Below are 17,104 nucleotides of genomic sequence, written 5' to 3'. Positions count from 1 at the left end.
GCACTTTACTGCCATCTGCTGAAAAACTGTCATAATATACAAATCTATGATGTGAATACATCCTCCAACATGTACCTTTGTTGCACACTGCGCAACCTGCAAAGCCTGTATGGCATAGCCCTGCCCATCCTACTCCTAATGGTGCAGAACTTAATAGTATGGACACTAATCTTCCTATCAAACTTTAAAAGTCCCCAATCTAAAACACCATAAATTACTATCCAGCTGAAGTCCTGATTATTAACAAGTATTTACATTCAAAACAGTTTATATCTAAAATGTATATGTCAGCAGGATAGTTAACAAGAGTGTAAAGTTTTTTAAAGGGTAATAATGACCCAATTTCAGTTTTTAGAGTTTAAAATCTCCCAAAAAAACATATTTATATTTTAACTTCTATTTCAAAGTTAAACCCACAGGGGCACCTGGGTGGCTCAGTTGGTTATGTGTCCAAATCCTGATTTCAGTTTAGGTCGTGACCTTAGAGTCAGGAGATAATAGTCCCAACTCCGGCTGCGAGGGGAGCCAGCTTGAGATTCTTTCTCTCCCTCTGCCAGGCCCCTCCTCACTCTGCTCACTCACACACTCTCAAAAAAATAATAAATAAATAAACCAACTAACCCACAAATGTTTCCTTACAATTAGTGTTATCAGGTTAGGAAGGCATTATAGTCAATAACAAAGTACTGACACCTATAAAGAACATTCTCTTAATATTTTAATATAACAACACCCAAGATATCCCCTTATATACCAAATCAACATTGCAATTCTTACATATTCAAATTCTCAGAGATGTAAACAATCAACCAAACATTGTCACATGTCTTCCAATTGCCCACACTGGCTCTTAAAGGCTAAAATAACGAAAGAATAGAGCAAAAATTTTAGCAAAGATATTTGGTATACTCATCCTCTAGTATAGGAAGAAGGAAACCTTTCTTTATAAGTTGTTCATTTTAGTTAAATTTGAAAATTTCAGGAATTTATTCACCTGCTTATTTATATAGACTATGCCATTTGTTTTCACCTAATTTTAATCTTGCAAGAGTAACCATATAACCTGGTTTTCCAGGGGCAGTTCTGATGGACGGCTGTTTGGCTCAACATAACGACTGTTAGTGCTCCTTTCTATTTTGAAGGTCCCATTTTATACACTTTAACCACAACCCATTCTTGCTGATAAACAATTACAAATTTTGCAATCTGAAATTTGGACTCAATATGCATGGCCTAGCATTAATGGACATGAAAAGCAAAAGTTATAACAAAAGTTATCTCGGAAAGACTACATAAATTATGATGCATAACCGTTTATCCATATTAAGTGATCCAGGCTTTACAATGAGATAAATTAGAAATATGCAATTACATTTTGTTGAGCTCATTCCAATTTATCATCCACCTTTTTATATAAAAACAAATAAATGTTTTATGTGTATTTTCTCCTCCAAGAGTTTCTATCTTGTCTTCATCAAGTCCATTAATTATTTAGCATCTCCCCCTTCTGTATGAAATAATCATATGGGATTTAAAAAGTACTACTTACCACAAAAGGACTGTTTAACATCATCATTGCTATTTTGCAACTATATGTTAACAAAAAGCAAAGTTTAGAGCAATGTCTTTCAAATTTAACATTCTAATAAACATTCTTTTTTAATTTGCTGAGCCTTATGGACAGACGAAACCTGACTTCTTCAAAAGAAAGGAAAATGTCTGGATATGCCAATTAGTCCCACTGCATTTTCAGGAAAAGTATTAACGCATATAGAGTCATTGAACAATAGCCCTTAATATATTCAAACTACTTCAATATTAAACATCTTGATTTCACCAGGATACCCCAATTAGAGTCCATTTTAGTTTCTTGTTAGAAGTAATGAAATTCATGAGCTCTTACAAGGTGGCAACCATAAAAAGGGCATATTTTATACTTAATTTTATATATATATTATATGTACATAATATATATATATAGGTCTTCAGCTTTGCATAGTTTGCCTATAATATTACTTATACATATAAAAGTATGATCCTTCTGCATTTCTGTACAGACTAATATAAATGAAGGTAGGGGAACCAAAATGTTTCAAAAACCAAGTCTATTTTCATTTTTAAGAAACAGTAACTCTGTTTTCTTAAAAAAAATAGACATTAGGTTACTGCCTTGAAAGTTCAAGTTCCATTATCTTAATATATATAAATACACCTGGATATAATATTTTTAAAAAACGACACATACACACAGGTAGATAGAGCTGTAATAAACAAATTCCTTTTATAAACAAAATTTTAACTGAAAAGCCACAGTAGATGGAAAAAATGAAGAAAGGATATTACTTGGTAAAATCCAGTGACATCTACAATAGTTTTACAGCACATTTAAGCATTCTAGGGTTTTATATCTTCACCTGCCTTCTATTTCTTACTTGCTCCTTAAAAAATTGCCAATTATGAATACAGGTTTGACCTCAAACTTAGTCCTGATTGTGAGTGCCAGAAAAAGCAAAACACTTCAAATTTCTATCTTAATATAGCTTCAATTCAAACATGGTTTTATTTAAAACACAATGCCCATCTAAAAGGAGGGGAAAAAAAAAAACAAGCAGCAATACTTAATTATACATAATATTCATTATATGGGAAGTGTTTTTTAGAATGATATAGAATGCACTTGTTCTGTCTCTTCAATAATTAAACTGACTTAGAATGACACCACCAAAAAGTAAGATTACTGTCTAAGGGGCACACACTTAAGAGTACTGCTAGCCTTAAAAAGCAGTAAAGCAAAAGAAAACATATCAAATAGCACATGCACATCTTACAGAACTTCCACTGAACTATCAATGGCTTCTATACAATGTGCCTCTTTTCCATAATTGTATTAACAACTACCAGGAAAGGAAAGGTGAGATTAAAATCAATGGTACTGAACTGAATTGTTTGAAGCCAGTGCCCCACATGTGGGGAAAAGTGCATTTAGTTCAGCAGCAATATAGCACAGTGTGAAGATATTGTGCTTAGACGCAGATATTCCAGAACTGAAAGATGTACAAGGCAAGTCAAGATATAAAACCATAGTACACTGTTAAATAACCTTGAAACATACATATATTGCAGTGTTCAAAGAAAAACATTCATTTCATTGTACAAGGCTAGGGAGAAATCCTTAAAGTTACCTATTGTAGTTTATGATATAATAAATACATATCTATATAGCATTGTATATACATATATAGAATGTGTGTGTTTATGTGTATCTTTTTTTTTCTTTTTTTTGCCAAATTATTGTTAGTTTTTGTCATTCTGCAACTTTCAGGAGTGAAAAGCTTCCATACTACAAGTTTCTGTTCCCCCAAACTTAAGAAAGGATATTTATACTAGAAAAGGTCTCCATACCCTCCCCCCAACCTAAAGACTCACTTTAGATATTTTGCTTTACAATTGATCAGAGAAACACAATTAAAAGAATCCTAGAATTTTTGACTATATCTTTTCACTTGCCAGTTGTTTCAACAAGCAATTATCTTTTAGTATTTAAACCAGCTGATGCAAATTCTTTAACAGAGGATATAAACTAGATTTCACTGATTAAAACAGAGCAAATCAAACCAAAAAAAAAAAAAAATCCAGTGATTTACTCTGACTGTAAACAATATATAAAATTTAAATCTCAAATTTCAAAATAAGTTAAAGAAAAATTCTGCCTTCAGGGCCTATAATACTATAATGATCTGACAATTGGTAAGGGGAAAATGTATATAAAAAGTTGCAACAAAATTGTCCATTATTTTTGCTAAGAGAAAGTATATCTACTATACTACCTCTGGCCCTTAAATTTAATAACTTCATAATTTGTTGGCAAATGTTTTAAGCAAACTGGCATATCATATTACACAACAGAAAAACATCCATCAAGTTCAGCAAAGAAAACTTATATAAGCCTTTTGTACAGAATTAAAAAAAATCTAAATGGCTATGATTCCTCTATTAGCAGAAACACATAATGCAGTCTTTATAAATCTGCCAAATATATCAATATCTACATAAATAGATACAGATATATATATGAAACATTAATGGCAGTCTATTTTTGAACAGTGTGTGGGACCAGCAGATTTGTATCAGACCATGGCACGATATGGACCCTGCATCTTTAGGAACTGAATGATAAAGGAAGGACCCCCAGCAACAATCTGAGGTGGAAGGTGACTGAGTGGACAGTTTTCAATACTCATGATTGAAAGCTTGCTGCAAAGGGCCAGCTCAAAGGGAAGGCTATGTAGATTGGGGTTGTCATTCAAATACAGTTCTTCTAGATTCTCCAGTGTACCTGTATAAAAAAAAAAAAAAAAATCAAATCAATCACTATTTTTTTTAATTAGTTACTATTTTAGAAGTTCAATTGGGCATGATGCCATCCTGGGCATTATATATACTGAATACACATTTCCTCTTACTTTCCTCCTAGTTTTAAAACTCTACAACCATGGATCACCAATTTTCCTGCATATTCAAATAAAGTGGGGCCAATTTAAAAACTCTGATGTCCATGCCATGCTCTATATCAATTAAATCAGAATTTCTTCCTTTATGGTTAGTTTTCAAGTTTGGAAGGTACTTTTTTAAAATACATATGCTACATCTCCAAAGATTATGTTTGGGACAGCCTGGCATTGGTATGTATTTTTTCGAAACTCTGGAGGGTACTTTATAGTAAATCGGTGCCTATAGTCACTTTCCTGTTAGAAACAATGTGATGATCTCTTTTATTAATAAATTTCTCATGTGGAAAGATTTTTGTTACTTGATATAAATCTTTCACTAAGAGAGTTAGCACATATTTGGCAGGAAATCAAAAATCAACTTATGTAATTATTTAAAAAAATTATCTTAAGACTCTCTCAAGATATTCACACTTTCTAGGCAAATGTCTCTTGAAATCAGATGAGGCCAGATGAATACACATACTAGAAGTAAAGTAGCCTCCTGTGTTTTCTGATTTTTAAAACTTCAAAATTTATAGTATTTGATAGTGGTATACAGAAGATTAATGAAAATAATAGCTACCGGGTAATGGATGCTTACATTTAAGATTTTATTTAATAATCAGAGCAACCCCATGAAAAGTTATTATTATTATTATCCTTATTTTACACAAGTAGAAAACTTGAAGCTTTGGAGTTTCCATCCCTTATCCAAAACCATAAAGCCAAAAAGCAGCACAGCCAGATTCTGAATTGTCTTATTTTACCCCAAAACTATTTTTTAAAATTAAAGTATAACTTACATTTTAATTCCAAACCCATTCTTAACCACTAATGTAAAGGTAAAGGGACTCCGAAACAGCATGGTGTGTGTGTGTGTGTGTGTGTGTATACATATGGAAGAACATAATACATGGAATTACTAATTTAAGAACTATAGTGTGACCTCAATTGATCTAATTCTTTTTGTAGAATGGGTTACAACCTGCACTGCCTAAAATTCAAGGCAGTCACGTTGATTATATGAAATAACAGGTATGAAAACACTTAGAAAAATCTGAAAGTACTGTCAAAATATTCAAATATTAAAATTAATCCTAAAACCTCATAAAGAAATGTTCTCTTGGCGTAAGATATTACTAATATAACTCAAACTTGTGTGATTTTTAAATGTGGAAGAAACATAGAATAACTCTTCCAAAATAAAATTTAATGTATTGGAAATAAAAGTATGCTAAAACACTCTCAAATACAGTATTAACCGTAACACCCCAAGAGGAAATCTAACCAAAAGCAACCACCCAACCAACTACTTGCTGCTCTATTAAAAAAAAAAAAAAAAAAAAAAAGAAACTTGACCCTGAGGTAACATCAGGTGACAAAAACAATCCTATTTATCTTAAATACTGCTTAAACACACAAGAGCAAATTAGTACACAATCAAGCATCCAAAGGGTTCATACCAATTTCTTCAGGAAGATGAGTGAGTAGGTTCTCTCCAAGGCCTAGATGTGTGAGATTGGTAAGGTGACCAATGCCTCTGGGAAGGGTGGTCAACTGGTTGTTTGTCAAGACTAATTTCTAAAGATTAACACAATAAAAGATAGTTATGTATATATTTCCTACTACTGCTGTGAATTTAAAATAATACATCTACTAAGCTAATAAGAAATAGGTAAATTAGGTAAGAATCACCCAATAAATTTTACTTTCAAAGTATATCATTTGTTAGCAAGAAAAAAAAAAAAAACAGGTTACATAAACATCAGCCCTAATGTTATATAACTAAAAAAAAATCTCAATTAAAGAATTACATCAAATTCTTAAGAAAAATGTACAATTTGGAATGTACCCCAAAAGCTTTAGTCATAGAACTATAAAATCACCAGGATAATGTCTTACCTGTAAATCCTTAAGATAAGCAATTTCATTTGGCAAGGATTCCAATTTGTTCTCCTCTAGATCCAATTCTCTCAACTTCCTAAGGTTTCCAAGACCGTGCGGAAGCTTCTTTAGAAGATTGTTTGATAATATTAGAACCTAAGAGAAGTTATTGATAGTGTTTGGTAACTCATGAAATGGAATAATATATTACCATTGTGTGGCTTAAAATTTATTAAACTGCTAATTTTCTAAAAGAATGAATATTAAGGATCATGTTCACTTATATAAGAGAAAACATTTACTATTCTTAAAAAAAAATCACCATAGTTATTGGAAATAAAAGAAATTTAAATCAAAACTAATGAAAGCAAAAGTTTAATTTTACCCATGTAACAGAAAAATATAAAATTAACCAGTTGCACTAAAATTCATATAGTTAATGGTATTTTAATATTAAGTGGTTACAAATGTGTATCTGATAGGAAATCACTTATTTATTCAAAACCCTTTATAAACCATTTTTATGGGGGTAACAATTTCTAAACTGCCTATTTCAAAACACTACAGTTATTATTTGTGGATACTTATTACATTGTAAGGCATCCTCCAATATACTGAAGACAGAAAAAAGTAGTTGAGAAGGATAGTTCCTATTCTCAGAGAAATGATGGTGGTGGTAGTGATGGGAAGTGTAGGGAGACAATACTAGGTATAGGGATAGTGAAAAGAGTACTGAATGGAAAGACATATACATAAGGTTCTGGCTAATATCTTATGCCCATGGTTTTCCTCCAAAGTTATAACACGTATAATAAAATAAACATGTAACAAGACCAAAGAAATAATAATAGCTAATATTTACTGAGTTTACTACTTGCAAGGCACTAAATGCATGTGTGCATTATCACATTTAATCCTAATTCCAACCTTCTGAGGAAAATACTATCATCTTCATTTCACAGCTAGGGAAACTGAAGCTTGGGCAAGTTCCATCTATAAACGGAGATAAAAGTGGAATGGTACCCAGATCTGTCTTGTTTCAAAGCTTACGCTTTTAACACCATACTATTTCACCTTAATAATTTTAAAAAGAAATTAGATTTTTTAAAAAGCATGGATACAGAGGAAACTTTATATATATATATATATTTATATATATATTTATATATTTATTTATCTATATATTTATATATTTACTATTAATAAGCTTTTTTCATCAAAAGGGACTCAGAAGCAGGAGAATTCAACCTTGACTAAGGAGGAGAAAATAAGGTGGATCTTTATGGAAAATAATCCTGAAGAAAAAAAGGGATGATGAGAAGAGGGCATTCTAGATACTGAGAACAATAAGACTAAATGTACAGAGCTAGAAACATGCACAAATTTCCAACAAAGAAGATAATCTAATTAATTAAATAAGAGCATACATGAGTAATCAGGATGTAAAAGTGCGCCAGAACATATGAAAGGTTCTCAATGCCAGTCTGAGGAATCCATAATCATTTTGGTAAACAACAGTGCAGGATTCTTAAACAGAGTTAAGGGGAAAAAAAATATGTTCTAAAAGATGCTAAATTTTAGAGACATTCCTTTCAATCTTTTTTTTTTTTTAATTTTTATTTATTTATGATAGTCATCACACACACACACACAGAGAGAGAGAGAGAGAGAGGCAGAGACACAGGCAGAGGGAGAAGCAGGCTCCATGCACTGGAAGCCCGACGTGGGATTCGATCCCGGATCTCCAGGATCGCGCCCTGGGCCAAAGGCAGGCGCCAAACCGCTGTGCCACCGAGGGATCCCTAGAGACATTCCTTTCAAAGACACTTCATAACACTCAAGCTTACCAACTTTTAGCGGGCAAGAGTAATTTGGAAGCACTGAGCCCAAATTAAGTTAATAATATCTCATCATCCTAATAAAGCTATGCTTAAGAGAGCGCTAATATTTCTAATTATGATCTTCCCCCCATAGAAACTGCTTATTTTAACTGAAGCTTTATTAGCAAGATAATTGCAGACAGGTCTAAGGAGTTCTAAATAAATAAGGAGCTCTTTTATACTCACCTCAAGAGAAACAAGACCAGACACATCCTCAGGAATCTTTGTGAGCTGATTAGTGGCTAAATTCAATTCTACCATACTGGTCCAAGTTCCAAAATCCAAGGGAAGTGATGTCAACTGATTGTCCTGGCAAAGACAGAAAAGAAGCAACCAAAGTAGAACCATAAAAACAAAGTTATACACACACACACACACACACACACACACACACACACACACACACAAACACACCTGGTGGAAAGAAAATTCTTAATTAAACACAAAAACTTATTCCCCTCTTTGATATCCAAATAAAAAAATTAAAAAGTAATGAAAAACCTAAGCCTCCGAAGCAGTTTAACCTTTTTATTTTGAGGTTAAATTGGAAGTTTGCTCCCTATGTGATTATCTGTATTGAATATTAAAAATACACTCTACTGACCAACACTTGAGACTTCAAAGGTCCCAGTTAAAAGTAGATTTTCATTTCACAAATATCTACAGAAATCATGGAATAAATGTAGATGCTCAAGAGCACAAGGGAAGAAGAAACATTGAATTATAGCACATAAAGAAACCAGATAAGCTCAGCAATTCTAGAGATGCTGAGCAATAAAGTAGGAGAGGAAAAAGTCTTAAGATAGCAAATTAAATCATTAAAACACTACTTGATAGTATCCAAAATTTCACTTTAAAAATCCATAAGAGATGACAAAAATACATTTCTCACTGAATAATACAGATGATGGAACACTTACCCTAATTTTGTTTAAAAACTAGATATAGCTATATGCAGAAAACATAGTGAAATATATGCCAGTGTTTCACTATTTTTCCTCCTGCTTCCTCCTCTCTACATATAAAATACATTTTCATCAGTAACAACTCTTACCACATTTTGTATTTGTTGGGGCTACTGGTAACAAGAAAGGACCACTAGTACCCCTGATGTATGCCAATGTGTTAAAATAAACATAAAAATTAAACATAACATAAAATAAACATAAGAATTAGAATTGTAACAGTGATGCTATCTCTCAGTGGTAGGATTATTTTATGTCCCTTTTGTTAATCTGTATTTTTAATTTTTTCTGCAATATATATGGATTACTTGTCTCATTTTACACAAAATCATCCATAAGAGATTCCAAGAAGCAAACATCCATTTGAAAGTCAAGTTTTTCTTTTATTATAATACTTACATTACCTATTCATTATAACTTTTAAATTTATTAACTACTGATAATTAGTAGTATGATAAAGAATTTTCATTTAAAAAAACTTACTACTGGTGCTTATATGAGGAAAATATCAGGCTTCATTTTGACTTCTTTAAAAAAAAAAGTTTTTATTAAACATTTGTCATGCTATTGAAGAAAAATTAAGGCAAAATTCTAGGAAGTTTTCTTATTTCATTGAAAACAAGCCTTTCCAACCTAACGCTATAGTAATATCATATCCATAAAAATGTAGAACCAAATGCAAAAACTAATGAACACCTAGACTGCTGTGTTCTAAGCCTCTTATTATAAACATTCAGAATTGATACCATTACCACTGCTAAATCTCATACAACTGAAAAGATAAACAATAAATTTTAAACCTGTTTAAGATTATAAGATTATCTTGAATTTCCACTGATTCAATTATATACCTCTAAAGAATTATCATAAAAGACACATGTATTTATGAACAAGTATAGAGAGAATCAATAAACTCTATATTTTAGACTAAAGAACCACAATTATGTTGAAATAGTTCATCTTGGGATGCCTGGGTGGCTCAGCGGCTGGGTGCTTGCCTTCAGCTCAGGCCATGATCCCGGGATCCAGGATCGATTCCCACACATCAGGCTCCCTTCAAGGAGCCTTCTTCTCCCTCTGCCTATGTCTCTGCCTCTTTCTCTGTGTCTCTCACGAATAAATAAATCTTAATAAAAAAAAAAAAACAGTTCATCAAAGATAAAAGGATGTAGTATAATACAATAGAAAGAACACTTACACCTGGAAGCAGGAAATCTAGGTCTCCTGGATTCCTATACCTCAGCCATAAATTAGCTATAGGGCCAATTTACTTATCACCTCTGTACCTAAAGTCTGCTCACTATAAATAAAATCACTGGAAAAAAAAGATCAGGTTTCATTTCTTTCCTCCTTTTTTCCTTATTATAAATGTGAAACTCATTCACTCTAGAGAATACAGATATGCAAAAAGAAACTAAAGATCATGCATCAGAATATTTGCAAATTATATATCTGATATGGGGTTAATATCCAAAATATATGCAGAACTCATACAACTCAATAACAAAAGAACAATCCAATTAAAAAATAGGCAGAAGATGTGAAGAGACATTTTCCCAAAAATAGACATACAGATGGCCAACAGGTACATAAAAGTATGTTCAACATCACTAATCAGGGAAATGCAAATCAAAACCACAATGAGTTATCACCTCACACCCATCAGAATGGCGGTTATCAAAAAGACAAGAAATAAGTACCGGTGAAAATTTATATATAAAAGATTATATAGGGGAACCTTTGGTGGGAATGTAAATGGGTGTACCCACTAGAGAAAACAGTATGGAGGTTTCTCAAACAATTAAAAACAGAACTACCATACAATCCAGCAATCCTACTTCTTGGCATTTATCTGAAGAAACTGAAAACACTAACTCAAAAACATATGCACCCCCATGTTCATTGCAGCATTATTTTAAAAAGCCAAGATACGGAAGCAACTTAAGTGTTCACAGATGAATTGAATGGATAAAGAAAATTCAGTACACACACACACACACACACACACACACACACACACGGAACAATATTCAGCCATAAATGAGAATTAAATCTTGTCATTTGTGACATGAATCTACCTTGAGAGTGGTATGCTCAGTGAAGTCAGTCAGATGGAAAAAGACAAATACCATATAATCTCACTTATATGTGAATCAAAACAAAACACCAAGCCCAAAGATAAAAAGTAAAGATTGGTGGTTGCCAGAGGTAAAGATTAGGAGGTGGGCAAACTGGGTAAAGGGAATCAAAAGGTATAAACTTCTCTAGTTATAAAATAAATAAGTCATGGAGATATAAGCTACAGCATGGCAACCATAGTTAGTAATACTGTATTATATATCTGAAAGTTGTTGGGAGAGTAAATCTTAAACTCTCATCACAAGAAAAAAAAATTCTGTGTGTATGTGCGATCATTTCCCAATATACAAATATTGGATCATTATGTTGTCAACTGTAATTAATACCCTGTTGCATCAATTATTCCTCAATAAAAAAGGTCATCCATAAAATAATTATGACATTCAAAGATAAACATATTTTAATAAATTCTAGCTATATCTATACATATAAATCTATACGTAATACATCATTAAGCACATTAAGAATAGTTTTTAAAAACTGTAGAAAGACAGTCTTGCATGCTTTAACTTTTTTCTAACTTAATAAACTGAGAATGTTTCAACTGGTATTTAATATTCTTCTAAACTTGAGTATTATTTTTAATGACATCATAGTGTTCCACCGAAGATATACTACTTTTAATAAATGAAATCTTTATTGGATTGGTACCAATTAAATAGAAAGTTCGACAATAAATATCCTCACAACTATGCTTTTATGGACACTCATGATTATTTCTTTAGGACAAAGTGTTACGAGTATGCACAGTTCTAAGATATTTGTTATCTAATACAAATTGCCCTCAAGTATCTATCAGTTGAGATAGTAACAGTAACAGTTCTCCACACTGTTCTGAGAAAACACAGATTACTTTAAGTACTAAGAGTAGTAGCTTTACTCCCCCTCAAAACAAACAGAGGCTTACCTTCATATTCAGCTTACTTAATACTTTTGCTCTGGAGAAAATTCCAAATGGGATTTTATTGATTCGATTGTGTTCCATGTTGAGGGAATAGATGGTGGAAAACTGAGATGGACCACCTACTGGATATAATTGGAAGCAATTTCTAGCTAAGGTCAAACTATTCAGTTTCACAAGACTTGATAAAAGACTCTGTAAACAAATAAAATAAACATAAGAATTAGAATTGTAACAAGATTTCCTCCATAGAGTACAGAGCAGCAGTCACAAATGCCTCAAAGGGCCTTCAGGTAACCAATGACAGACACTGGTTGGGCCAGCTCTGTGCTGCCTCATATAGAGGGGACAGTCACTCCTCAGCCTTAGCTGTTACTTATAGGAATGTGGAGCCAACAGAGTCAGATTTCCAGATTTTACAAGAAACAGAAACCTCATGCAAAATCTGATTTTTATTCCTTGGCTTTAGCTTATTAAAACACTCTATAAAGAAGGGATGCCTGGGTGGCTCTGTCAGCTAAGTGTCCAACTCTTGATTTTGAGTCAGGTAATGATCTCAGGGTTCTAAGAGCCCCAGTTGGCTGTGGAGCCTCCTTGGGATTCTTTCTCCCTTTGCCCCTCCAACCCCACTCTCTAAAAAACAAAACACCAAAAAAAAAAAAAAATACTCTATAAAGAAAATGTCTGCAGGTAAGAGATATCTCATGAGTGGCCACTTTGAGAACCTTAAATGCAGAATCATTTGCATCATACAGTCCTGGCTCTCTCACTATTCAGGTCGGAGTTAATTATCCTCTAAATTATTAAGATTAACATAACCTGACTCAGAGTGAGCTATAATTTAATGGCTCCTTCACAGAATATTAAATTCAAAAGATAACAGTTCCCTATATAATATTGTTTTTCCACATGGTAAAGTTTCAGAGGGAAAGATACATCTGTCAAACTATAACTGCGCATAATAGTCACACTTCCCCTTACTTCAGCCTCCTACCATGTCACCACAGTGCTAGGCGTTTAGGTATTACAAAAGAAATTCTGCGATTAAAAAGATTAAACCCTATTTAGATAAATACAGCACACATGATGGGAAAAAGGAAACAATACAGAACTGTATATAATCAATAACAAATTATATGTAATAGGCTCTCGTTATCCAAAGTCTGGTTGAAAGAAGAGCAGCACTGCCTTGTTAGAAATGTAGACTTTTAGGTCCTACTCCTACAGAATCAATATGAATCTTAAGAGGATTCCTTAGTGATATGTATACTCATTAATGTTTGAGAAACACTGGTATAGGCGATAAAATAATTCTGAATCCTGGCTCTATCCTTCGGTGGCTTGTGACTTCAGGCAATTGCTCCAAACCTTCATTTATTCATTTGTAAAATGATGGCTTATTTTATAAATTGTAGTGAAAACATTTTAGAGAGAGAAAATACACAAATAGCTTTACAATCTCTAGCACATAAATAGTGCTTAATTTTTAAGTCCCTCTTCTATTTAAATTTTAAGCAAAGAGGAAATACTGGAGTAACTGGAAAAGCAGGAAGGAGACTGAAAGTGAGCTAGATCTTGAAGGATGAAAAAAATTTAAATATTTAGAAAAGTAGAAGAAATATTTTAGATTGAAGTAAAGGTCCAAGCAGAGAGGAAGAGGAAACAAGCTGTGTGAGGTATGTGTGTGTATTTTAAGAATGTTCAAATACCAGCTTCATACCATAAGGAAACTGAAGACTTAGTACCTGAAATTTGTAAGGCCAGCTGAAGGAATGAAATAACTATGTAACTGAAGGCATAATTATATGGTGAACTGAAACTTGTTCTTTATGCTGAACATTAAGCAGCTTTCAACATTTGTCTACTGATGTACACAGATAAAAGGAAGAGGTAGTCAAAAGATAAAAGGAAGATAAAAGGTAGTCAATTCAGGAAAATTGCCTACATCTTATTTTACTGGAAATACATGAAGTTTTGAGTATCATGGCAAAAATGTTATATTTATTATTCTTACAGCTGACCAACTTTACTGATATTCTTTGAAAAACCCTAAAGATATCTAAAAATGGGCAATGAGAAGGCAGCTCTCCAATCTTTCATTCTTAGATAATAAAATGAAGCTATGCAGTTGTGCTCATCGTTGCTTTAAAGTCAGACACATCTGGATCCCCATCTTAGGTCTTCCACTTACCAGATGTATGACCTTTGGTGAATTAGACAATCAATATATTTCTCACAGTACTCCCAGAAAAATACTTAAGGTAACAAATTAGGCCAAAAACATAACTTCCCTTAAGTCTTATTACCCCAATAATTAATACAATTTGATAATACCCCAATAATTAATACAATTATAATGAAGATTTAAATGGGATGATCCATGTAAAGCCCCTAGCCTCATACCTTGAACATATGTGCTTAAATTTATTAAATTCCTTTTCCTTATGTGTTTGTGTCTACATGAAAACTAGTCCATTTTCAGACAGTCATCAAATAGAAAACTGTATAGTCATTTTGCCAGCTCTGGTATCCGCAAGGAGCCCCAACTGAAAACCACTGTCCTGACTGCACACCCAACCCACCTTGAACTAGATGTCTAGTAAGTGCCATCTAATGGATTTTATTGTTTTCCTCATTGTGATTACAAATGCAGATAATTACATATTTGCATTAGGATTATGCTGCTTCCAAAGCACAGAGACTACTTTTAAATAAGACTTAATGCTTCCCCAGATTTGGAGAGGGTCAATCAAGGGCTTCCCCCACAGGCTCTCTATCTGAAAACAGGCCAGTTTAAATCTCTGTGTGTGCGCGCACATTTCTTCCACAGCCAGATTGAGGATAGCTTGTCCTCTTTATAATTCCTTATCAAAAATAAATCTTGACTAATTTCAGTCACAAAATATTATACGTAAAACTACTTACCACAATGTCTGTATCCTAAGAGTTACCCAATAATTACTAGTTTCACTGATAGTGGATATAAAAATAAGTTTTAAAATCTCACTTTTTGAAATTTAATATACACCTAGTCTTTATATTTAGCCTTACTGACATTGTAAAAGCAGTCAATTTTACTTAAGCTCACAAATCACACCCTAAAAAAAAATCCCAACAAAGTCTAATTATTTTGCTAATTACTGTTAGAAAAGGAGATGACATTAAACAATAGAACCCCACCCATTTTTACCATTCTACATTATCACTAGCCAAGAAAGACAAAAATCCAGACAGTCTAGTTGTCAGGGCTATCTCTACAATCTGTGGATTCTGTTCCTGACCCCATTTAAACTGCAGATGATAAACTGTCATAGGAGTTTTAAAGAACTAGCCCATCCTAGAAACTATAATCCTGGACAACTGATTTTTGTACTTTGATCAAATGGTTTTTAAAAAAATCCAAAGACCCAGAATAAGAGAAGCAAAACTAATAGGTGCTTTTTTTCTGTATCCCGTAGCAACAAATCAATTAAATACATTTATTTTATAAGCTAATTGCTATAAGCCTATATCTTCAAATACTCAAATTATTCTTTATAAAATCATAGCATATATCTATAAATAAACATTCATCCAAAGCATCTTTATTTTTAATTCAAACACACACACACACACACACACACACATACACGGAAAAACTAGAAATAAAGGGCCACTTAAAGAAAACATCTTTAATTATTAGAAAAAAAGAGACTTTGCGAAGTTCAATCAGTAATATAACAATTCCATTATTTTATTTGTTAGAATACCACAATAAGATCTAATGCTTGAATAAGCAAACATACAAGTTGTGGGTATGCTAAAATAAGAATATGTAGCGAAAGAAGGCAAAAGAATAAAAGTACTGCATTCTGCCCAATTAATCCCTAAGCAAAATAAGTGAAAATATTTTTTCATAGAACAAAACCCAAATTAAAAATGTGTTAAGAAATAACAAATTTTGGCGACTGGTATATGTTAAATAGGCTTTAATATTATTGCATAAGCAGGGTAATAATTTGGGTCATAAAATGTTACAGCTAATATTAATATGATTAATAAGTAATGTGTTCTATGTAGCTCATTCTTTTCCTGGATCATCTTTCTACAGCACTTTTTAAAATATCTGAACTGGCTGGGTAGTTGAGTTTTAAAACCAACCATACAACTTTTCCTTAATAGCTGTAGCTGTTATCACTAGTTCCAAAATGATGTGAGAAGCATGATGCTTACATGGGAATGAATGTAGTAGCACACTGATTTCTCACCTTGGTTTCTCCCTTCTATACATGAAAAAAGAAAAAAATAGTGTGTTCCTATAATCATTCCTATTCTTTCTTCTTCAGAATATTTATCTTACTGGCAGCTAAATGTCTGTACTACATTCATTATTTAAACAACCTCAATAATCAAATTATTCACCCAGCTGTAAAGATTTACCACCTCTCACCTCTGGTAGAGCAGAAATGTTATTGTTCTCTAAATTTAGCTCTTCGAGGGCACTGCACTTTGCCAGTGATCTGGGTATTGCTGACAGTCTGTTGTATCTCAGACCAAGACGACTTAAACTGGACAGGTTTCCTGTGAATACAAAAAAAAGGAATTTTTTCTTTTAATCTGATAAATCTGTCACTGTCCCTGGCTATTCCCTAGATATATACGAATTACTGAGCAGTACTATTTTGGCAAGATCCTTAACTCCTAGTACCAAGGAACTACATACTGCACTCTATCAATTAGGATGAAATTGAAACCACTTTTGTGTCCACTTGTCTTAGAGAAACAATGGAATACATAGCCATAAAGTCAATTTTAAAAATGAATTACTAGAAAGTATTGGCATACTTTAATAACAAATTGACCTTT

At 32.7% G+C, this 17,104-nt stretch overlaps 1 protein-coding gene across 6 annotated transcripts in view; it reads right to left on the bottom strand.

The window, feature by feature from the left end:
* Nucleotides 1-2,256: 2,256 nt before the first annotated feature.
* Nucleotides 2,257-17,104, bottom strand: part of SHOC2 (SHOC2 leucine rich repeat scaffold protein) — a 93,207-nt gene continuing 78,359 nt past the window's right edge. For all 6 annotated transcript variants that reach the window (XM_025993499.2, XM_072740004.1, XM_072740007.1 and 3 more), the window contains 6 exons: nucleotides 16,689-16,819; nucleotides 12,266-12,454; nucleotides 8,441-8,563; nucleotides 6,393-6,530; nucleotides 5,954-6,071; nucleotides 2,257-4,336 (listed from right to left, as the gene is read on the bottom strand). In XM_025993499.2, the coding sequence (XP_025849284.1) occupies nucleotides 4,128-4,336; nucleotides 5,954-6,071; nucleotides 6,393-6,530; nucleotides 8,441-8,563; nucleotides 12,266-12,454; nucleotides 16,689-16,819 (908 nt within the window). In that variant the 3' untranslated portion in view covers nucleotides 2,257-4,127. The remainder of the gene's footprint in view (nucleotides 4,337-5,953; nucleotides 6,072-6,392; nucleotides 6,531-8,440; nucleotides 8,564-12,265; nucleotides 12,455-16,688; nucleotides 16,820-17,104) is intronic.

Source organism: Vulpes vulpes, chromosome 15 (genome assembly GCF_048418805.1).
Source record: "Vulpes vulpes isolate BD-2025 chromosome 15, VulVul3, whole genome shotgun sequence".
Classification (NCBI taxonomy): Eukaryota; Metazoa; Chordata; class Mammalia; order Carnivora; family Canidae; genus Vulpes; species Vulpes vulpes.
This window is presented reverse-complemented; position numbering and strand designations above follow the sequence as displayed.